Source organism: Molothrus ater, chromosome 8 (assembly GCF_012460135.2).
Source record: "Molothrus ater isolate BHLD 08-10-18 breed brown headed cowbird chromosome 8, BPBGC_Mater_1.1, whole genome shotgun sequence".
Lineage (NCBI taxonomy): Eukaryota > Metazoa > Chordata > Aves > Passeriformes > Icteridae > Molothrus > Molothrus ater.
The window spans coordinates 22,424,153-22,448,656 of record NC_050485.2 but is presented as its reverse complement, the minus strand read 5'-3'; the positions used below and the strand labels follow the sequence as shown (position 1 = coordinate 22,448,656).

The following is a 24,504-nucleotide window of genomic DNA, read 5'->3' as shown; positions in this document are numbered from 1 at the left end:
ACACCGGAAAAATGGCCCTTGCTACCGGCTGCTCATCTATCGCCCTTCCGGGCCTTCTATCGCACCATCCTGGCCCACGGCAGCAGCCGCCCAGCACTGGGGAGGAGACACAGGGCACATGCACAGCCCCCCAAGGGACTGAGGGTATGAAGAGGAGTATCGGGGGAACAGGAGGGTGACAAAGATGGAAGCAGGACGGCAGAGGGAGGGAGCTCTTCATCTCTATCCCTTTAAGCATGGGCAAGAGCAGCGTGACCTGACACGGGGGACTGCGGCACAGGAGCATTTGAGAACAGAAGGCAACATCCTACTTCAAAACCTACAGCAAGGAGGAGAGGGCTGGACTGGTCTTTCAAAGCAGAGAGAGAAGCAGTCTGCTTGGTGCTGCAGAGGAGCAACCAACTTAAAACAAACCCCACTAACAACGAGCTCACATTGCCTTCTGGGGACAAACCTGGCTCTGCTCCTACCGCAGAGACCTCTGCTAGCCAACCACTTGCTTTGCTCGAGCTGGAGTAGATTCAAGGAAAACCTGACTGAAGGTTTGAAAAGCTGAGCCAGGTCCCAGAAAGAAGCAAGTGCTCGTGCAGCAATGGTTACACAAGCACACCCATGTGCTTCTCAGCAGCTGCTCTGCGCAGCCACCTGACCCTACCTGACCCGTCTGAAGCCACCACCCCGGCGCGATGGAGGCAGGAGCTTCCATTCTGCATTATGCTCCCTTAAAGGAAAAGAGTCTGGGGCAACATCAGAGCCCAATCCCTTTTCCCAGGCCCACATGTGTTGTAGAGAGACAAGTCTGTCATAACCTCATGAAATAGGCTTTAAGAAAACATAGTCACCTATGTGCAACACATTACTTTAACAGAGAACATTTACTGGGCCAGGAGAAAAGTTTTCACCTTATAACTTCCCTGCTTGGTTTGTGTGTTATCCTGTTCACACTGCACAGCTTCTGAGCCACCACCAGTGAGTGCACCCGTGCAGCAGGTGGACAAACTCTTGTGAAATGGCCTTAGGAAAAAGCTGCTTTTCATACCCTTTGATTATTAGCTGTTACTCTAAGCAGGAAGCTACTTGCTTTAGGCATCTCAGTATTTATCTTCCCAAGTTAAATTGTGTGGATGTGCAGCTGCCAACACCAAAACCAGACACAAGTCTCTGACAGCTGATCCCAAGGGCATCAAACACTTACAGTGTGATGTAATGTACATTGCTGAACCACTTCTGGTTCTGGACCAGCTCATACACAAAATACACATTTATTTACATTCACTTCTCAATTTTTATTCTATTTCTCGCATGGTCTTCAAATACAGTTTTACAGGTCTTTTTCTGCTACAGATACTGTTGATCTAAAACAGATTAATGAAAGTGGCATTCCAACCTTAATGAAAATTCATAACCATGAAAGATATGTCAACATATCACTTTACAATCCTAGAATGATGGTATTGGCCTGACATTCCATAGGCTTAGACAATTAACTTCTATAATAATAACAAATTCATAGGAAGAGAAAATGTGGCAACTCCTTAAAAGCCAAGAAATAAGGCCACAAGCATCCTATGCTGTAATGTTATGCATCCAGATGAAGTAAGTCGAGTCTGGTATCCATGAAGAAACAAAACTCTCCCACCTGGTAAATCAAGGTTATCAGCTACTCAACATGCACTCAAAGCTGTATAAAAACTAGTGGCATTCAGCTTGGACTTAATGAAATCCCACAGCACAACCCCATACCTCTCTCTAAAAATGAAATGAACTTGTTTCAACTTAAATACTTTGCTACCGCATTAAAAATCATTCACATTCTGCAGAAAAAAAAAAAAAAAAAAAAACAAAAACCAAACATCTTGCACATGACTGCACCAGAAGGCCAAACACAGCATCTCCTTACAGGTTGCAGAGAGCGTTACTGCAATCTTAATGCCATTCATTACAGGTTGCAAATCAACTTCTATGCAGCTGGAGGCTTGTAAGAGCAACCAAGCTTCCTTTGTGCACCACTGAAAAAACCCCAGGAAAATTTAAACGTAAGATATAGACAGCTTATGGCAGCAGGTGGAAGAAACAAAGTACTGCAAAGTGCATACCATTGTCCAATCACCTGTCTGGGACACTGGGACTACTGCAAAGTACCATTTCCATTAAATGATCCAACTACCTGAATACCAGGTCCCATACGAAGCCAGTTCCATCCCATCACCAAGCATGTCCATCCTGGGTAAAAACATTAAACTCTTGGAACATTTAAAAGTAGATAACCATTTAAATAATGTGTAAAAATGTGCTTATTGTGGCATTTCTTATAGAAAAGTTATTTGATACAAATGTGCAGGACTTGAAGACCCTGATTTAATCAAACTAGTACGAACAGGCTTTGAAACATGGTGACTCTTCCAAGGACAAATCCCAGCTGTGGGCCAGCTCTCTCTCCCTCTCACCATCTTTCATCCATAATCCCATGTGAACATTACCAAAATTAACGGGTTCAGCAAAGCATCCTGTGAATTGCTGTTTCAGTCCCAGGAGAATGATACCCTCGAGCAGTGACAAACTGCTATCTGAAGGAAGGGTCAGTTGGGATCTGCTCCCCTTTCCCAAGACGGTCAGTACCTAGCCCTGGATATGAGGCACAGTAAGAAAGGTCAGTGCTGAGGACAGACTTGTTCTCGATTGTGGTTTTAGGTTTTTCAAAAGTGCCATCTTGGACCTATACCATTTCACTTTTCAAAAGAAAAAGTTACAAAAACCAGTAAACAAAAAGTTAGTCAGCATACATCTAGGTTTATATACACTGAGATTTACAAGTTTGTCATTGAGTGACTTCTGCCACAGACCACTGCACATTTGTCCCTAACAAAACAAAAAGCTTGAACCAATGGTCATTAGAAGTGACAACGGGTCATTGCTTTATCAACAAGCATAAAGGTAGTAAAAAATAGAACTGTAACTACTTATCTTTAAAAATGCTGATTGACACAAGCAACCCCTCCGATTTCTGCAACTTGCAATTGCACATCCTGCTCTATGACAGAGAACAAAACCTGCATCTTTATAGGCATTCTGCCAGAGACCAATTTTCTGTTGACACTTGAACGCAGAGAACTGTCATCAACCACAGCACCGACTGAGAGGGATTCCTCTGAGAAGCTATAGCCCATGCAAGATTCCTTGGCACTTCACACAGGACCAGGAGAGGACAGGGTTTCTCTTTGTTTAACAATGTTTTCAGCAGCATTATCCCCTTCCAACAAATGACAGTCTGAATGTGTGATGGGTGATTTTCGCATAGCCCCTTTTACCAAGCTGGCTTATTGCTGGCTTTGTGCAGTAAGACCATATGAAGATCCCCACCACTACCTGCCCAGCTGTTAAGGGTCTACAGTACTGGAACAGTTCACTCTCAAGCACTTCAAAGGCTTCTTCCAAGGATAACAACATCCTTTGGAAATCCTTCCATTTTAGCAATTTCAAAACAACCCAGCTTGCTGTAAAATTCCAAGATTCTTTTATCATCTGGTCTCACTTCACAAAAAGCCCCACGGGAGCCTGAAGAAGAAAGAAAAGAAACAAAATACTGTAGGAGAAGAGTTACCATACAAAGCACAGACATCAAATATTACTAGAGTTCCCACCAATTTTATGTGGTAAATCAGTGATCCAATCCCACACAGAGCATAGTGGCCAAGAGTCCAGATTTATGGCAGCACAGCTGACCATCCCTAACAGCACTACACACTGCAGGCATCCATCAGTCCGAACAAACCCTCTGCACACCTTTCACTGCACACAAAAATACCTAATGTTGGTTCCAAAAACAGCATTGCAGGAGGGCACCAAGTGGCACAAAGAAAGTGTGAGTGTGAGGTGCACAGTCAGGGCAGGCAGCCAAGCACTTCCCATACTGAAGGTTTGGTAATTACCCACCAGTGCACACAGCCAAACTTTAAAAAAAGCATCATTGCCAATGCCAGCAGGAAAAATATAGACTTTTGGGCAGTGTTCAAGATGTAAAGATGTGTGCTCTCAGTGCCAAATTGCTCCCTCAGTTCTGCCTATCTTCTAATTTGCAGGATAATAGCTAAAATGAAAAGCTCCCCTTTTCAAGGCAGCAGCAGAAGTCAGCTGTTCATAAAGCTTTTGTAATTATTTACCCACATCTTCCCAAGTTTGCCTGGCACCCTAGAAATGACATGTAGTTAGGAAAAAAAGGATTTCTAAGTGCAAGAAACTTACCATTAGCCTTTAGAGAAGAGAGCAGGCAGGCCATCATACTTTTGGCCACACTTGGATCTGTCACTTTTTTGTGGATATCAATCTTTATCAAAGATGGGAAGTTAGCAAGGAACGATTCTGGCAATACTTCTTGTTCTTCATGGAAGCTTAGCATTATTTTCTGAAAAGAATATTAGAAACAGGTATTTAATAATTATCCAGCTTTTCATTTTCATTGATCTTTATCAGGGGAGACTGCTTTTCTCATGGAGTGTACCCCCAAACCAGCAGGCTTTTCAGCTACACCTCTTGATGGCTACTTGGTTCCTCATCTGTTGAACTGCTGTACTCTAGACAAAAAGACTGGCTAGAAAAGCTTCTCAGACCATCAAAGGAGGCATGCAAAGCTCCTTCTCAATGACCCATACTTCAAGTGAAAGAAAACATAAGCCAACACATAACCAGCAGTTTGCACACAGATACTCATCTTTGTTTCTTTGCCTTTTTAATGAGCAGTTTTAGGCTGCCTTGCACCATTTACAGCTGTCACACTCCACAAACAGCTCAGAGATTTTCACACCAAAACCAAGTGCTCTTGAATTTGTTTTCCCTACTTAAACTGGTAAGACTTTCAGTGCTCTACCTGCAGTATGGGGAAACTAATACTACATTTTGCAGTAGAACAGAGCAGGAGCAATAGTTTACTTTCAAATGTAATTTTCTCCAGATGAAGGTGCTTTATATTTACTGCATGGATTACTACTCAAGTACACCTCATGGGTGTATTAGAGCACATAGCTGTAGCTGACTGGCAATGAATAATTTTACTGTCTCCTTCTGATACATCAGATGCTTTAATACATGCTCAAAGTCTTCAGAAAGGTGAAAAAACTGAATTTCATGTGAGCTCAAAAAGCAAAGACCCACTTTGGAAAGACTTCAGCATACAGTTCTGACCTCACAGGTTATACCAACCTCTGCTTCAGACAGCTCCTTGTCACTATTTGGTTTAGTGTATTTTTCTTGCATGAAAGGGATCCAAGACATTTTGCATTTCTTAATGAAGGGAGTTACATCAACTGTTCCCAAAGCATAGCCACATATGCCATCCTCATCTTCTAAGACGAAGCAGTAATCCAGGCTGAGGGTGAGCAGACCTCCAACTAACCTGCAGGAAAAAAGTACAAATTCAGTCAAAAGAAGGTCTGTTTGACCAAGTATGCTCTTCAGGTTCCACAGAGGAGACTCCAGAGTCAACCAAAGAAGTGAGTCCTCCAGTATGGAATTAGTTCCAACAAAGCACTAACTGACTGATCAGCTGTCAAAACTCAGCTGTGAGCAACATCTGCACCTCAGGCTTCAAGTGTTTAATTCTATACACACTACTCTTCAGCTTTTGCTCTTAGTAGCTCATTTTACAGCTCATTTTTAATGCCCCATTTTTTTTAAACTTCATCTATCATTGCTTATCCTTTTAAAAAGTTTGTATATGTACTTAAAAAAAAAACTTGAGGCACTTGGCTGGGAGACAGCACCTCAAAAACTGTCAATTCTATTTTAAGAACTCTAGTAGGTCAGAAAAAATACCAGAAGATAACTACAGACTATGGACACTCTCATGATATACTTTCACAAAATCTGAAATAAGATACTGTGATGCACACCTTTCATAATATAGAGGTTTCAGCTAAATTTATTTTCTAATAGCTCACAACAGGCAACCAAGCACATGAGCTGAGACATAACTGTCAACAGTCTCTAAGAAATCAAAACCCCAATTTCCTGAGAGTAAATTATTTTATCTGCTTCAAATGTTCTTTGTATTCTTCCCACACACAATCCTAAAAATTCAAATTAAATACACTATCAGGACTTCATCCTTCAGAATGAAGGACACTTGTTGCTAATACATACTTGTCTCCAATTAAATCTGGTAAACTATGGAAGGGTTGATCAGCTCCATCAGCATACATTTCTCTGCAGATCTTATATACAGATGCCTAAGAGGAGAAAAGAGATTATTCAAACTGAGCAGTCACATTCAAAAGAGAGTGTGTCATTAGCAGCTGCACTGTAACCTAGCACTGACAGGCACCAGTCACCAGAGATCAAAAGTATCCATCTATGCAAAAGGATGGCATTCCCTCTACCTCTTCCCTGAAAGTAACTCAAAGTTGCCTTCAAAAACACGGCAGTTAAGTTGAATGGCTGGGAAGGAAAGGCTGGAGGGGAACCTCCTGCTCTTGTAACAAGATTAATTCTGAGGGGCAGATACCTAAACACTCAGTGCCACCATTGCTACAAAGTCCCTTCACAAAACCTCTGATGCTCCAGTATGGCAACTCAACGTCTGCAAAGGACAGATACATCCTGCATGTTAAAAGGGTTTCACCTGCATCTCTTTAAAAGAGCAAATTTGAATTACTCCCATCTTAAATAAGAAACTTCACTTTTTTAAAAAACAAAAATGCTCTGCATTTGACACTTTCTTCCTTTAGTTAAAGGGTAACTCCTCAGAAGAAATACAGTTTATGGCTGCATGCTCAGCTGCACCTCTCATTGCTAAGGTGGTTTAGAAATATCAATTCCATTTTCTACCAAAGAACAAGTCAGCTTAGGGGGAGTCCTGCATGAAAGTTTGGAAAAGGCTGCTTTACTGCTCGTGTAACAGCACAGGATAGAGCTGGCCCAGAAATGACAGGAAAAGGAGTCTTCATGTGTCAGCCTAGTATGTCTGACTGGCTTCAAAGTTAAGACTTGTTTGAAATGCTACAAACTCAACCTAGAAACTCCTGTTTCATCTCAGTCTACCTACCAACACAAGATCTCAAGCTGCATTAACCCCTACATTGTTTAAACTGCATCCATAAAGAGTTAATTAACTATTGGCTGATACTTCACTTTCAAGTGTTCTCCATGCCAAGCTAATAGGAAAGAAACTATACTAGAGATCCATTCAGAAAACAGGAAAGGTAAAAAGCACTAATCAAAAATGACTAATGAAATTTTCCTGATTTTAAAGTACCAAACACTCCAAAGCAGATTTGACAACATTCTTTCAAAATCAGACCAAAAAGCTTCCAACTGTAACTAAAATGATAAGAATGGCTGAACCGTGATCTCATTTTTCAGCTCCATTTTGAGATGCAGTATCAATGTTCTGCCTATACAGCTCTGCAAATACCAGCAGGTACCACAATAACCATTGACTGAAACAGGCATACACACCCACCTTCTAAGGTTAATTCACTGGATGTTTCCCTGCGGCAAGAATTTTTCTACCAGCTGGACAAATTTAACTTGTCTTTCATAAATAAGGAAGGCACTCAGAGATTTAAAAGGATGAGGGGGTGGGAGGCTGGGAATCAAGCTGTGGGTGTACATGAAGTGTTGCACAGCATATTGCTGAACCAGAGGCATATCATTTAACCTCAGTTCTCCTGTGAGCTGGCATTTGTACTTTGTGCAAGACATCAGGACAACTGCTTCATTAGGGAAGATGGGACTCAGCAATAATCACTGTTGCCCTGAAAGAAAGTGCATCACTCACAGCAAAAGTGACAAGTGTCAAAAGCAGTTACCTCATCTTTAGGGAAGTAGGGTCGTATGGTGTACACTTTGGAAGTGGGTGTTAATGGAGGTGGTTGAAAAAAGAGGTCATTTGCCCCATCAATAGGCAGCAAACGCTGTGAAAACAAAATATTCAATATAACTGTATGAACAACAAAACCCATCACTCTTGGGTGTGCACTGCAGACTCCCAAAATAACATTTGCTACTTGCTACCCCAAAAGAAGCTGGGGTTGGTATGCTTTACAAATGCAAAGACCTTATTTGAATAGAAAATATCCAATTGGTGTTCTAAAATATGCAATTGAAACAGCACATTAAGAGTCTGTTAATCTTAACTGCTTTAAAAACTTTTTACCAATCACATCTACACTGTCTAAGAACACAGAATGTCAGGAGGAAAGGTTTGGTCTGAAGAGGGTTAACTGGCCAGAGGAGACGCTTTATCCCAAAAGCAATGCGCTGATTCAATTTGCTGCGCGCAGAGCACCTGTGAGGGGGGAAAAGTACAGCGCCTGAAAAATCCATGAACAAATCTGCACATGGTACAAACAGCGAGCTAGGAATACTGGCCAATTGAATTCCTTGCAGTAAAGCACATTACAGCATTATTTCCAGAGGAACCAAAATTTGGAGGACGATCCCTTTTGCTCATGGAATTCCCATTGGCAGACAAGCATGCGCGCATTGTGCAATTGCGGGCGCAGGTAAAAATGCTGTGCGACCTGCAAAGAAACAATGTGAAATGTACAACTAAAGCCGCTGCGCTTCGCATGCGCGTGGGACAGGCAGCATCTCCTTGAGAAATTACTGTAGAAAGGGGAGGAAAATTATTTTAAACCAAGCTGTAAGGCTAATGGGCTTTGGACCAGAAAGCCTTCGGCAGACCAATCCTTCCAGACCTCTGATGTGCAACAAAAGGTTTCTCATAAAACAAAGAAAATGTCATTCAGTTGTGAAGTCATATTGATACCTGGAACTCTCCTGCTAGACCACCTCTAAAGGCCCAGGGTTCTTGGTCTCCACTTAAGAACTGTGCTGAAGATTGACTACGACACCCTGTTGAGATCAGATCCAAGCGGAGAATGTTACGAGAAGGGGGATTTCCTGGGTGTCTTACATGTCCAAAAAGCTAACATACACTTGTGGAAAAAGCTCTCTAACTGAGCTAGAATCCAGGGCTTGGGGAAGGGGAGGGGCTGTAATAATGTATCATTTATAAAGCTTTTGTGCTTGTGCACTAACTGTGGTACTTAAAATTTTTTTCATTACCTGTAACAGACAGGTGAGACAATTCAGCTACACACTTCATTCTAGACCAGAAGGCACAAAAATGGTGCCATGCAGAACTACATACTCTTCCCACACATTTTGCACACTTTTTTTTTTGGGGCATTTGTGTCAGAAACATTCATTAAATCTATGAAAATCTGACATCTTGGAAGCTATGTGGCTCAATAGATACTACCATAAATTTTAGATCAAACAAATGCCATTATCACAGCCCCTGAAAAAAAAAATGGACCTTTCTGAAGTCACATTTTAGTACTGATTGTTTCTAATCTTGTCAGAAAACTAGGACTAGCAATATATGTAAATAGTCTGGAACAGATGAGGCAGCCAGGACAGCTGTATGAAACAGCATTCTTGCAAGAGACTACAGAGATTTACATAATCCAGGCAACACCTTCACAATACTGTTGGCACATTAAAAAGCTAAGTAGTGTTAACTGGAATTAACTCACAATTTAACTAATACACCTTGGTGGCCACTACTAGCTTTGCTTTTTGTATCTTGATTTTTATTTCCACAAGCATACTGGATGCACCAAGGACCCTGCTGCTCAACCAACAGCAGCAGCAGGCCCACTGCAGTGCTTAGCTTTAGCTTGCACTTGCTTTAGAAAAGAAACTTCCATTGGCTGTTTGATTTTTAACACCGTTCTGCCAGCAAGGCACTTCAGCCTTTGCCAAATAACATAAATGACAGCTCTGGAGAGACAAAAAAAGCCAAGTGGTATCTGAAGTGGAGATCTCAACTACCTGCCTAGTTTTCTGACAAGAGGAGCAGCGCAAATACTCTTTTCCTTTTGTGGACAGCAATCTACCTCCTGTTCAAGTAACAGTCTCAGATCAGTACAGACAAGTATGTTGTGCTAGTCAGAGAGTCCCAAAGTGTGCCAAGTTTGACATTTATGCGAGTTTAGGAAAATAGGTTCAATACAAACTATCCTTAGTATGGTAAATTTCAGAAACAATCCAAACACCAAAACTCAAATTTGGTTCACTCCCACATTTTAGAATTCTCACATAAGAAAAGATCCTTCCCAAAGAGATCTAGTCAAAAACTTGGAAGACAGTATCTGTCTGTCCTTTGAGACTACAACTTAACTAGCACTTCCAATAATTACAGTAAAGAGCTGTGTGAATGAAGAGCTGTATAAATGAAAATCATAGTTAATGCCTTAGTCGCTGCGCAAATGTGACTTCAGTTCATGCCTGCTGTACATCTAATCTATCTGAGCTGCCTCACAGACAAAACCTTTCCATTTTAATTAATTAATGACGACGCGCTGTGAACATCTGGCGCTGTCCATCCAATAGCAGTAGAAACTTGTGCTGAGGATTCTCCCATCTGTACACAATGGGGAAGAAGACAATAGAAGTCATTAGTAATCCATAGTACTGTACAGCCACACTAATTTAAGGGACTGAATGCTAGCTGGACTTGGGAGGAGAGGTGAAAAAAGTGAACATCCAGTGGACCATTGAGCACACCACTGTGAAAACTAACTTGTTTGGATTTGTAATGTACTTGACTTTATATAATGAGGTATTTTATCAAAGACCTTTACTCTGTATTTACACCAGTGATAAAAGACAAGCTGAAGACAAAAATGGCCCCTCTCACAGAAGCACTGTTAGCGTAAGAGTATTAAACTGTACATGTGAAAAAATCTTAATTTTCCAACTATCTAATACCAGTGTGAGTACTGGAACAGAACAGTGCCAAAGTTAACAGAGTTGGTGTTTACTAAGTTGGCTTCTACTGTGAACCACTCCAAATATTTGATGCACTTAGAGACTTGAATCTAACTTTACAGGGACACTGAAAACAATTTCAGCTGAATTTAGTACATAGTCTGATAATTCTGAAATGCAGTCTGCATTGGGCCCTTGAAGACTACAAGAACCACTGTTCCCTTTATAGAGCTTTGGCCTAGAGTTGTAAGCAGATTAAGTTATCAAGAAGAGAGCATTCTGTCTAGCTAAATGTCAACATACAGCAAGGATAGTAAAGTTGGAGGAGATGTGTTACACTTAAAAATGCACAAACTAAGGCTTTAAAAACAGCATGAAGTTGTTCAAGTAATGTTATCATACTACAATGCTGCTGAGTTTTCCTCCCCCACTATGTTTTCTTCTCTGTGCTTTGCAGTAGGCAGTCTTAAAAGCTCTCTTCTTTATCAACTATGAGTTTGGGGATCAGATATTTAATAAGCACAAAACTTAGGAATTTGTTGGGCATAGATGAAGTTGATCATTTAATAGGTCTTCTCTGTCCCTGTTTAAATCTGTCAGTATTTAAGAATATAATTTAAAGACAATCCAAACACTAGGATTAGACCAAGGTTGTGTAACGGTTAGCCACTGTGAGGTTTGTGACAGCTACAGAAAGTGTGACTTGAGACCATCAGCTTTGCTGTCTGCTGTGTATATCAAGCAACTCCACAGCATATTCCTTACAGTTGGATTGAAACCTGAAAGTGAAATGAGGTGACTAGAATTACCCAGGCCATGCTGGTGCTATATGCCAACTTAGGATCTCTCAAAAATATTTCAGGAAAAAAAGCAACAAAACAAAACAAAGTGCCACACATTAAAAAAAAAAATACTGTTTCAAGATTATTTTAAGTCTCAGACTAAATCTGTCCAGAGAGCTCCACAATTTCCATCCATTACCAAAAACTAAAATATAGATTTAAAAAAAAATTAAAAAATCAGCAATTTGGAAAGTGTTTAAAGGAAATGATTTTGCACCAGAATAGCCTTATGCTAAAGCTCGCATGCGCACAGGGGCTGGGAGGATCACCTTCCTCATGGCCAGGCCCATTGAAAGGTCTGTTGAAGACAGCAATAATGTTATCAGACAGAGCAAACAGCAGATGGCTGAGGTGATCACATTTCGTAGTGTCATTTCCAATCAAACAGCGGGGCATCCAAGGAGTAACATGGCATAGTCCAGTGTGCATTCAGTCAAGAGTAAGTTAAAGTCAACACTTACGTGTCAGATGAGATTCAAGTTTCATTAGCCCAAGAAGAAAATCAAGGTCTCCAATCTTAAGCATCCAGCAGACTTCACTTTTAATAGCAAAGCAAACTCACTGCAAGCATTGCTTCAAATAGCAAGACAGGAAAACCTTTAAAACAGGGTCAAACTAGACCCCCTGTCCAAAAAAACACATTCACCTAATGCTTCAGTTTTCCCCGTGGGCTAATTAAAAACACACATAAAAAATAATCTATCTGGGATTATAATGGCTCCCAATGCACCTACCTAACCACTGCACAAAAGATTTCACCATTGACATAATACTCTTGATATCCCAGACGTAGGAGTACATGTCATAAAGGATTGTCCTGTTGGCACAATTGGAGAGGCGAGTGAACATGCCCATCACCAAGCTGCACATCTCTTCAAACTTGGCTGCTCGGTTACGCCATTCTTCTATCTATGAGAAAGATCCACAAGATCAAACACAGGCTCCTAGAGAGGAGTGGTACTCTAAATACGGAGAAAGACTACACAATTCACCACTTCTTTTTACCAGGAGGGACTATCACACCACACATGACTCACAGATAGTCTCTATGGCTGTTAGAAGTCAGGCCAGTACAGGGAACACTAGTCAAATGCAGATACTAGGCTGCCTTCATAGCTGTGTGGCACTACAGGGCTTAAAACAGTAGATTCCACTGGAGGAATGAAAATTACTGTGACCCGTGGTTCATTATACACTACCCTTCAGGTCCTACTAAGTAGAACACCAGTCTCTGTTACAGACAACAGATAAAATTGCTTTATATTTTGACATAAAAGGAAAGAAACAAGATTTGCACTCACTTTTTCAGCATCCTTTCCTTTGCAATTTACGCTGACAACACTGCTATTTGCTCTAAGCCACTGGAATTCCCTCAGCATCTGTGCACCTTTGGGTCCATGCTCATAAGGAAGGTAAAACAAGTCAGCAAGAAGCTGTAAGTCCTCTAAAGTCACTGGTTCTACCGTGTAAAGAGGCTTTTCATTCGGCCCAGGCACAAAATGTTCTTTGTTAATTTGCTCATCAGTCTGCATAGGTGCAATGTCACTACCAGAGTCTTCCTGCATAGACATCTCTGGAGACTTTGACTCAACTATACTCTCCTTATCGGTATCCATTGGCTTCAGCTCCTCTGCCATCTTGGCTTCAGCAATATCTGTCAGTATCTGGTTTGCATTCTTGTCTGCATCGTCTTGTTTTTCCACCACCATGTCCATTGGTTCCTCATCAGATTGCTTCTTCTCCTCCTCCTTGGCCAAGGCCGGTGAGTCACTGCTCAGCGCTGCACCCTGGCTCATGATGGGCTCCTGGTACACCGTGGTAACCACTGTTGCTGCATTTAAAGAGGATGGTGCCACCAGCGGCCCTACATCCCCTACAGAGGTTTTAGCACCACTGTGGGCCACTTGCCTACCTGAGAATAAGAAGAAACAAATTTAATTTTCAGTATCTGCCAACTAACATTCAAATCAGCAACTCCTGCAAATGGTGGATGATTTTGTTACCACAGCATCCCATCAGCACAGATTCCTTTTGGTACTTCGCCTGTTCACTTCTGTCAATGTAACTCTAACTACTGACTTTGAGTTTTGCAAGTTTCCTTTTCACATAACTGGTAAGCAAATATACGATGAAGAAAAAGGTAGGAAAATGATTTAATATTTATTTTTAACTATGCCATCAGAATAAAAAGCTCTCCAAGTAACTATTTTCCCCTCCGCATCAAATGACTTGGTAAAGTTGTACTTGAATATAAAGGACAGTTCATAATAAAAGCTTAATATAATAAGCTGATGCTTAAATATTTCAAATTCAAAACTGTCTTTAACCTGGGGAAAATTGAGACATTCAAAACCTTACCAGATATAATCTTGGACAACATGCTCTAACTCACCCTCCCTGACCAAGGTCATTAGACTCAAGATATCCCAAGCTCCCACTGTACAAAAAAGGTGTACAGTGCCAGAAGGGACTCAGCTGATTTATGCAGACAAACTCAGGAAAGTAAAACTATCTTAAAACAACTGGAAGAACACAGAGCGTTCAGGACCAGAACTAGCTTTTAAAACAATCTAACATCAACTCAAAAAAGAATTCCCAACTGTACTTCCTATTCTCACAGGTTCCACTGAAGCCTAGTAAGAACTGGGACTAGCAAGATCTGGACCCTTTCCTGCCTACTATCAGAAATGCCAAAAGATAATACATCAAGACTGCTTTTGTTGATCAGTCAGAGTATTACAAGCACACTGAAGAACATCAAGCATTCTTACTCTTTAATTAAGGTTCCCCAGTTACTAAGGCAGAAAATATTTCCAGCAGAAGTGTATGAATTGCCAGGATCTGTAAAATAGCTTTAATCAAAGCACAAATACTGAACATCTAACACCATTTTTCTACCAGTCCCAGAATGATACCAAATCATACTCACTGCTGTATTGCTGAGGTACTCCAAACTCCTGTAACCATTCCGTTAAGGCCAACTTCAGGGCCATTTGTGGGCTGTAGAGAACATCTGTTTCAATATCTTCATCACTCCCCTCATTTTCCAATTTAATCTGGATCGAAACCGTGCTGTCTTCAGTATCAGCTACGGAGACAAATTTTAAAAGTTATCACGTTAGTTTAATTTAATATAGCAAAAATAGATGTCAGACAAGGCATTCAGTAACTCAGGGGCTTACTTGACAGAAAGGACAAGTTACTAGATTTTAATTAGAAAAAAATGAAAATTATGGTCACCACCAATGTCAATGCAGAACGCGACACCTTGGCATTCAGCGTGTCTTCTGATCTGAACTGCTTCTTCCAATGAAATCATATCCATGGACATATTTCAAACTTTGGCATTAAACTCGCTTTCCAAAAGCGTTAATTACATAACCACAGAAACCTCTCCAGACTAAGAAATTCTTTGATACCATGTGCTACGGATATGCCCCAGGAAGTCAGTAAAGCAAGATCATTATCTTTCAGGCAACTGCCATTTACTTATGGAACAAAAAAGGCTAGGTGATCATAAGAAGAAAAAGTTGGTGAGGAAGAGAGAAAATCATTAAAAACACAGAGAATTGGTATGATTTATATGGTTAAGCATAGATCCAGCAAACAGTTACACATACTTACTCATCACCACATCTTTTCTCACTCCATTCATGTTAGACTTGTACCAGGTCGCAAGCGTGTGAATGGCAACATAATTGGCTTCAAATTCACAGTTTGGATTGGTCAGAACACCCTTGAGTCGAGGGATGAGTTCAGTTGACCGACCCTTGTAAGGCCCAAGAAAAAGCCTCTTCTGATCATAATCATTAGCATGAATGTTATCCCAGATAACTGGAGCTCTCCTGATGATCTTAGAAACTTCTTCAATGGATTCTACCGGAATGTCTTTGGATACAACTTTCGGACCTAAGCAGGAAAGAGGATGATCAGAGGGCTTTGCATATACTCGAAGATTCAACCCCCAAGTAGCTGGACAGTTTAGTTTACAAAATATGTATGAGAAAATACTTAACACCAACAAAATAAAAGAAATAAGCTATCAGTCTTTACCTGTCCATAACACTTCAATTCCAGGGAGCAGTTTTTCTCCTACAGTCCGTAAATACGGTGACTGAGCAACATTTGGATAACAGAAAGTTCCACAGTACTCTGCACAGGAAAAGAGAATGTCACTGTCAATAGAAGGATGCACATGTGTGACAACATACCCAACTGTCCCACAAACACATTGAGAGAATACCACCCTTGGAAATGAAAAACATTTATTAAATTAATCAAGTAAGGCCAAAAGTCTAAAGTATAAATAAAAAGGACATTATGAATGACATTCAGCATAAATATCAGAAACAAATGGTAGAGAATTATTTTAAATTGCTCAAATGTCAAAATTAGGAAAAAATCAAGTCCTTAAGTACAAGGCCTGTTACAGCAGATAGTATCCAAGAGAATGAGAAAATCCCAACACTCATCACAAAGTGCAAATACCTAAAAACTGCAATACTGGAACATATATCTCTAAAGTTAAGGTCTGCAACAGAACCACAGTGTAAGAGGACAAACTAAAAATAATTTTTGATAAAAAAAGCAACTCAGTGACTAGTGAAGTGAGCAATCGTATTAAAAATAGGAACCAGTGACGGCCATAAGCACAGACTACCTCTACTTTAAAAAATTCTTAGAAACTAACAACCTGCTAATTCAAGAAGCAAACATTTCAGTTCAAGTTAGGAAAAAATAAATTTTCCATTAGTCTAATTCTCAGTTCAAACTTCTTGAACTGTTCTATCAAGCTGCCTTATTTCCTTGGCATTGAGCCTTTCAGAGATTTATAAATTTGAAAAAAATCTTTGCATACATCTGAATAATCAAACTTTTCTTTGTAAAACAATTTCTCCAATCAACCCCAAAATACTCCTTAAGGCAGTTATTAAATGTTAAACCAGGTTTTCAAACAGTAAGATAACAGTCCCCCTCCTTTAAAGCTCAATGAAAATATTCTGCTTGTTTTACCTGTAGGACAGAAAAGGAATGTGTCTGGTTCTCCTAGATATTGATAAATTTCATTTGTGATTGAGACTTGAGCATGAGCAAAAGAACTGAAAACTTCTTTGTCTGCTGCACACATGTTGTGATCAATATCATCAAAGAGCAGTGCAAAAGATCTGCAGCCAAACTGAGAAACCTAATACAAGAGACAAGAGTAAAATGTTTAATTTGTTAAATTATTGTTGCTTCTTCTAATCAGACTGTAGTACTTTTAGATCTAACCTAAGAGACAGCTACAGGAACAGAGATATCGTTCTATTCACAATGAATGTCTGTCTCTGACCCATAGCTCTGCTTCTCTCAAAGATTAGATCTTTAAAGACCTGCAATCTGTTCCAGTTTTAACCATCCAAAGCTGATCTCACAGGATGGACAGCTGGGGAAAAAGCTAATTCTGTAACAGCTCTTGGACAAAGGAGAGGAGTCAGGAGAACAAAGAAGATGTGGATGTCAGGTCTGCAAAGGCATTTATTGTGGGCTAGAGTTCTTGCTTTAGCAGTGCATCTTGGCTTCAAGATTCTGAAATACTCTGAAGACAAAAATAGCCTTCAGCACCCAATACGAGAATTTTTTTTTAAAATCAAGGTTATCGCTGGCTACTTTTGCAATGCAACTTGAACACAACCATTGGAATCATTCAGAGACATCCAAACTAACACCTGAAAAGTGCTGAAAAGGTTCAAGAAGCTGGTGAAAAGCTGCAAGAGTGAGCAAGGTACTGGAGCTTCCAAATTAAGCAGCACTGGAACTGTGCTAAGTTTGTGTCATCCTTACCTGGTCCAGCTTACGTTTCAATGTGGATACCTCTTTAGGATTGGAGAAAGTGATGTCAAGTCCAGGTGAGATTGCATAGATGAATTCTATTTCATGTTCTCGTGCAGCTGATATTAGAGTCATTAGCTGCTCTGGAAATTAAATTAAAATATTTCAGAAGGACTCAAAAATTTCTCAGGCATCATCTTAAAGTGTATTATAAAGTGCAGATGCCTCTTCTGTCATAATTAGAAAAAAGAATTGCTGGGATCTCTTGAAACTAACACAGCAAAGAACCCCAAATTATTTGGAGGATTTTTCAGCAATCATGCCAAAAGGAGTACAACAACTGTCCTTGTATTCTCATTTTCCATATTAAATTTTTTATAAATATTTTAGAAGTTTTCTTTATCTCAACACTGTGCGACAAATATGGCTATAATCTGTTTCCACAGTACATACATCAACAGTTCTAGAATTATTACTCACTTTTCCCACACATACTAACAATTTATTGCAGTAATATCACCCCATGTGACAGAGGCTCACACACCACTCATATGACTGAAGCTTGGGCACATGAAAAAGTGGGGCATAACATCACCATGTTACTACTTCATGTGCAGTAGTTTCCTTAAGAAACAAACTTGCAATTGAATCTTTCACAGAATGAATAAATATTTTTTATAATATGAATACAATGAATAAATATTTTTAGAATATTTAACAATCTTTGCTGTTATTAGGTATTACCTTGCAGTATCTTTTATTTTTCTGCTTTGATACAAAGAGGCCTCCAAGAAGGATTATTTACTTTCAAGAGAGTCTAATTTTTCCCTCACCCAAGGAAAACTATAATCCCTTCAGTCTAATACAGCATCATAAATCCCATAAACACCAGAGGTGGATAAAACAACTCTCAGTAGTGTGAACAGATCTTTTATGTTCTGACTAATTGGTCAAGAGCTGTTTTTCTAACAGGTACTCTTTTCATTGAGACAAGGACTTAATGAATCACATAAAAGGACATGCTATTTGCTCATCAATCTTTTTTTCCTTTCCTAAAGCAAATAATTTCTACTTCAAAAAATGTTCAAAAGACATTCAAGAGCCAGAGAAATAAGTCTAAGCAACCTTTCCTGTGACAAAAAATAAATCCTGTAAGACAAAGCCTTAAAAGCAGTTTCAGAAATCATCTGCAGTTATAGTTAAAAGAAGTAAATCCATGCTTGTTCCAAAGCTCCCATAAACACACCTGCAAGGTATTAAAAGAGGCTTTCAGTCACCTTTGGGAATGGCTACTGTGATTAAACACACACAAGTATACATAGCAATAACCAATTCATTCAAAAATCTACTTCTAGAAAGCACAGAGGAGAAATAAAGGCAATTACCCGCTTCCTCCACAGAGTACATTTCTCGCCAAAACATCCTGTGCTTGTAGTCATCCTTTGGAGCATACAGGTATGTATTCAGTCCCCACTTCTGAAGCCTAAAACACAGGAAAAAAGCCTTCCAATAGCCCACAAATTCAGGAATTCTGTGTTTTACTTCATGTTATTTTTTTACTCAATCGGATTTTTTTTTCTTCACTGAACATTGTGTTATATTATTAAGTCACAATAACTTTAAGCACAAATTATATTGGACAAAATTGGTATATGCAAGATAAAAAGGTGAATACAAATCCCAAGAATACAGATGTTAGGCAGAAAGTTGCTCTAGGTTAGAACAATAATTCTTTCCAGACTTAAGTGGAAGTTTATGATTACATTCCGATGGAATGTGCTGCAGTAAGAGGAAACATGACTTGCCTTCTAAAAAGTTCTTTCCTCTGCTCCATCACCCAAGGTCTTCCATAAAATCCTATGGGCAACAAGATTAGAATTATCCAGTTAGATTATGCCTGCTTCATGAAACTTTGTATTACAACCCACCATTTTCTTCCTCTTTTGCTACATTTGTCAAAAAGCTTTCCAAAGCAGAAAGGAACAAAAATTAGTTAGCACGAGGAAAGTGTTATAACCTAAAGTGATCTAAATTTAAAATGCAATTATAACTTCGTTTATTTCTTATGATCTAAGGTCTTATAATTTTGGCCACTGAAGCAATTAATTTTCAGAATGCAAACTGTGTTCCTGAGCATATGCCCTTGACAAGTCAAGTCAGCATTTTTACAGCAGCAGACTGAACAGTTGTATCTGAATTAAACTACTACACCAGACACCCACAAAATAGACTTGACTTTAAGGTGAACATTGAAAACAGTTGAAAATATTTACCAGCTCAAAAATGCTTAACTGGTGGTACAGACAAGGATTTATATAAGCAGAATATATAAATACATACTGCAAAAGATGATGTGTAATTAAAAAAAATGTGCAAGTGAGTCAACAAAATGCTTAGGATTTTATTTCTTTTCTGTTTAATAGGATCTTTGTCAAAATAAAGTTGCAAAGTGATATCCTACTTTACCATTTCCACATTTTACGAGCTAATACTATGTCTGTGAATAATCATATATAAAAGCATCTACCCAAGTGATTTTAGAGTGTATTCAAAGTCATACAATTCCATGGAAATTGCAACTGCTTCTGGCTTTAAATCTCATCTTTCCATTCTAGAAACAATACATTAAAAAAGCACTCTCAATGCCCTCTTAGTCAAGCCAACTCACTTAGACCTATGTGCAAACAGTTCAACCACAAGTGGGAACTTCAAAACAAAGCTTCAGCTTGCAGCCCATGCAAAGACCAGAGACTAAAATAACATGAAATTTAATAAGCTCTGCTTTTCAAACAGCATGGGCACTCAGTGATGAATGATACTACTAATACACAAAGCTCAGAAGTATCCGTAGAACACCTGTTCAAAAGGTAAACAGTATCTTCATTTCCAAAGCTATTCAGCCTTGTAAATCTGTAAATATTCAGTCTCATTGAGGACACAATCACCCTTCTACCTTCAAAAACTCCAAACTGGTGCAACTGAAGACATTTTCTATATATTATATTTCAGTTACATGCTAAGTGTACAATGCTCTTTTAAGAAGCTTAAAACAAGAGGCTCAAGTTTTAAGAATTATTCTCTCTAAGAGTGATCTGAAACTGCCTGGCACCACAACGTGGCAAAACTGAGCAACTACTCCTCATCACAACTGCCCAGTGCAACAAGGAGCAACAAGAGAGAGCTGGGAGGCCTGAAAACCTCCTAGTTTACTTCACCCAGAAGGAATTTCTTATTTTCACTATAGTTTCCAAACTCTGGCTGATGCTGCCCTGAGGAAGCTCAGGAACTCACAGAAGAAGTAAAATCCTGTGAAACCTAAAGAATTTCCCCTATGCCTCATAACTTGTTCATGATACTTTTGCTTTACTTTTAATACTACTGTTTCAGACCTACAAGCCTAAACAGAGCACAGCCTACTATTAAAAAAAGGAAAAAAGAAAACCAGTTATCAAAAACTTATTAAATAAGGCTGAACAGAACTGGCTAATCTGCAGCAATACTCTGTCACCACATTTCTTAGGTTACTACTGTTACCAGCCAAGTACAATTCTTGGATCTTTCTGTCTAACTAAAAAAATCGACCTAGTTTTGTATTACTCCCTCAGGACTGTGTGTCAGGTTAATACAAAGTCAACAGATTATGCCAAAATACCTCATCCTATTACCATGCTCTCCATCACTGAAAGTCAGGACATCCTAGAGGCAGTGCACCAAAGCTTTGCATTCAGCAATCTCTTAGACCTTATTACTGTGCAAAGAGTGAATTTGCTAAGTGGCATACACTCTTCACATTCTTAGAGGGCACACCCACTGTTTGGCCAGCTGCCCTCTGCCTTTTCTACCAAGATCCAAATTCTCCATCTCAGCACTCTAACCTCACCACACCTTAGTCTGTGCTAACCACTACTTTATATTTAAGTATTTATCTACACTTCTGAAGTTAATTCCTGTTTTTCCCTTAACTCTATAATTCCCTTGAGTCACTAATGAGACAGATGTTTTCACTCACTACCGTTTACCTCCTTCACCACAAGTTTGTTTTTCTGTTGGTGGTGGTTTTTTGTTTGCCTTTTTCCTCAACACTCCCCTATTCCTTTTTTCCCCATACACATATTATTGTCAGACTGGCAACTCCTAACCAGTGTTTGACGGCTTCTTTGGGCAGAGGCCATTTTCTTGCTTTGTTTTGTGCACAGTACACTCAGGAACACCTGCAACAAAATATATGCTGAGGCAACCAACGATGTAACTAACATGACAAGAAAATTTATTATGGTATTCTCAGTGGTTCCAACAGAAACCTGGATGAACAAGAGATGTTCCAGGTGTATCAGCAGGAACATGAGAAAACATGTTGTTACAATCTGTGTTTTTCTTCACTGTTATGTGTCTCCAAAGCCCTCAATTTGGTATCTACCTTCACAGAATTAAGTCCATTAGCAGAAGAAAGGCATTTTTCTCTACACTGATTGTATTTAAGCCTTACCAATTCACCTCTCACGGTCATATTTACAGAACCCGAACGATTTTTTAAAAGATACAAACAGAAAACAGTCTGCAAAGCAATGCAGATACTGACTTTGATAAATGGCCTGTTTCCCTCTCCATTCCATCTGCTAATAATTTTTGTTTTCCTACTGGAAAATCATTATTGGTACAGAAATAATTTGAGATCATAGGAAATAAAACTATTTAAAACCAACTGTTACGCTGGGAATAAACCATTTTTCCTGCTGACTTTCAACTACCTACCTTAACTGACCTGTCAGAAATGCATTACTAAGAACAACAAAAAGTCCCTTTATTCTGCAGCTTCAAGAACAATTTAAACCTTTTAATGGTGCAACTATGCTAAAAGACAGAGGATTGTTCTACAACTAAAATGAGACGCCAAAACATTTTAGAGAACAAAGTGCATTTAATTTTTGAGCAGAAGTCCACGGAATCACCTATTTCCTACTCAGGACGGAATGTGAGCCTCTGGAGCGCAGGAAGAGCACGTACAGCCAAGATAATCGCGCGGTAGCTCTGCTCTCCCACTTCCCCCTTTAGACACGTACGAGCAAGCGAGCCCCAGCACCGCCTCAGCCGCTCGGAGGATTCATCGGCGCGCTGGGTGCCGGGCCTGCCCTCGCCCCGCCGCACAGCTGCCATCAAAGGGCGCTCCCCGCTCCGCCACAAGCCCCGGGGGCAGAAGCCCCGCCCGGGAGCCGCGGCTCCTCCCCACCCTGGCGGAGTCCCGGCCAAGAGCCGCACGCCACCTCCCCGCCGAGCGCGCTCCTCCGGGCGGGGGAGGAGACGGCAGAGCAAAGCCAGCTGGGACCAGCCCACCCCCCGTCTCCCGCGGATACCCAACCCCCCGTTCTCCCGCACCCCGTCTCCCAGGGGAGACCCCCTCTGAAAGCTCTCACCTTCGACGACTCCACAGAGGAAGCGGCGGGAGCCCAGCGCGGTCTCCGTCTCGGTGTCGGTCTCCTCGCCCCCTGGGACCGGCCCTGCCGCGGCGCCCGGCGGTTCTAAGGGGGCGCCGGGCACCCCGGCCGGGTTGGGACTGCCTTGGGGCTCCTCCAGCGCCGCCTGCCCCTCCTTCTGCACCATCCTGCCGCCCGCCGCCAGCGCCGCCGCTCGCTGGGCCGGGCCGAGCCGAGCCGGATCCCTGCCGTCCCCGCTCTGCAGCCCCTTTGTCTCCGCCGCTCCGGGGCCGCCGCCGCCGCCGCTTCCTGTTTACGGAGCGCTGCGCCTGCGCGGGGAACCGGCCCCAACCGGTCCGCGCCGCTCCGCCCGCAGCCGCCCCGCTCCGCGGGACCGCCGCGGGGGCAGGGGAAGCGTCTGCCTCGGCGGGAAGGGAGCGAGGGACGCGGGCGGTCGGGACGGCGCCGGTGGAGCGGGAACAACGGGCTGGGGCGCGGGAGGCTCCTCGGGGAATGAGGCGGGCGGGCGGCGCGCGCGGTCTGCGCAGGCGCGGGGCGCGGGAGGGCGCGCACTGCGCGTGCTCGGCGGGGCCGGCAGCGGGAGGGGCGAGGCCGCGGCCGCGTCAGGGCGCTTGCGCGGGGAGGCAGCGCGCGCCCGCGGCGCACGCGCGAGGGGCCGCAGGGACTGAGGGGGAAGCGGCAGTGGGATAGTACGCATGCGCACTGGGGTTTGTGTAGGGAAGCGGCGCCGAGGGGGGAAGGAGGGTGGGGAGGGAAGTGTTTACCTCTGCTCTGCGCCTGCGCTCCGCGGCGTAGCGCCCCGGCGGGAGCGCGCCTGCGCGGGAGCGGAGGGCGCGCGGGCTCCCGTGAGACGTGCCCTACTTCTCGCGCTGCCGCGCAAGCGCAGCAGGGCCCGCCGGGGACAGCGAGCGGCTGGGGGCGGGGGACGGCTGTGACCCTCACGGCACGGGCGATGGCACGCCTGGAGGTGTGTCCGTGCCTGGAAGAGGCCACGAGAATGCCTCGTGGTGGGATGGTATCAGTAGATCAGAGGAGGGCTGTGAGGTCACACAGCATCTCTCCTGCTGCAGCCGCAGGGGAGCACCCCAGGGCTGAGGTGACCTCTCTTGTGATTGTGGGGAAATTCCGGCAAGGCGATCCTGCCAGCCTTCCCAACACTGGGGAGGCTGCAGCAGGTGCCAGCCAACAAGGAACAAGTTAATAAAGAGCTGCCGCAAACCCCAGCTGGCGAGGAAGGGCTGGACAAGGCCTGCAGACATCAGGGCAGACACTCCACGTTTCAGCCACGTTTCCGCTCATTTCCACTGACAGCAGCTCGGGCATGACGAGAAACCGAAGGCGGCTGCGTTTCCTGCAGCGGCAATGAGCCTTGGCCAAGGGGCATCTCTAGTTACCACCATCAGCGGGCCAAAGCTTTCAAGGAACAAAAATAGAAATTGTACAGATACCCTAAATAGGAGCCAGCTAAATTGTATTGACACACGAGCAGACTTTACAGAAGGGTTAGAGAGGAGAAATGCACAGAATCTGGGTGGAGAACACACAGGACTTTCACACACCTCCAGAGCTTGGTGATAACCACATGGTCACATAAGACCCTGAAGGGGTGCTCATATCTCTGATCATGGCAAAATAATCCTACAGTA

The 24,504-nt window shown here is 42.0% G+C and overlaps 1 protein-coding gene across 1 annotated transcript; it reads right to left on the bottom strand.

The window, feature by feature from the left end:
- Window positions 1-1,271: 1,271 nt before the first annotated feature.
- On the bottom strand, window positions 1,272-23,315 carry OGA (O-GlcNAcase). Its single transcript, XM_036385455.2, has 16 exons — window positions 22,838-23,315; window positions 19,232-19,283; window positions 18,812-18,909; window positions 17,439-17,569; window positions 16,629-16,800; window positions 15,669-15,767; window positions 15,240-15,524; window positions 14,545-14,703; window positions 12,917-13,527; window positions 12,350-12,524; window positions 8,765-8,850; window positions 7,803-7,907; window positions 6,136-6,221; window positions 5,197-5,389; window positions 4,243-4,402; window positions 1,272-3,555 (listed from the first exon to the last, which is right to left on the bottom strand). Exons 1-16 carry the CDS (start codon window positions 23,022-23,024, stop codon window positions 3,419-3,421), a joined length of 2,736 nt encoding a protein of 911 aa, XP_036241348.1. The 5' UTR covers window positions 23,025-23,315; the 3' UTR covers window positions 1,272-3,418.
- Between the last annotated feature and the right edge of the window lie 1,189 nt (window positions 23,316-24,504).

Coding starts and splice junctions, on each gene's coding strand:
- OGA (XM_036385455.2), bottom strand. CDS start 23,024: ATGGTGCAGAAGGAGGGGCAGGCGGCGCTGGAGGAGCCCCAAGGCAGT. Junction 14,704..15,239: donor GAGAAAAGATGTGGTGATGA/GTAAGTATGTGT, acceptor TTGTCTCCGTAG/CTGATACTGAAGACAGCACG. Junction 13,528..14,544: donor AGTACCTCAGCAATACAGCA/GTGAGTATGATT, acceptor TCTTATTCTCAG/GTAGGCAAGTGGCCCACAGT.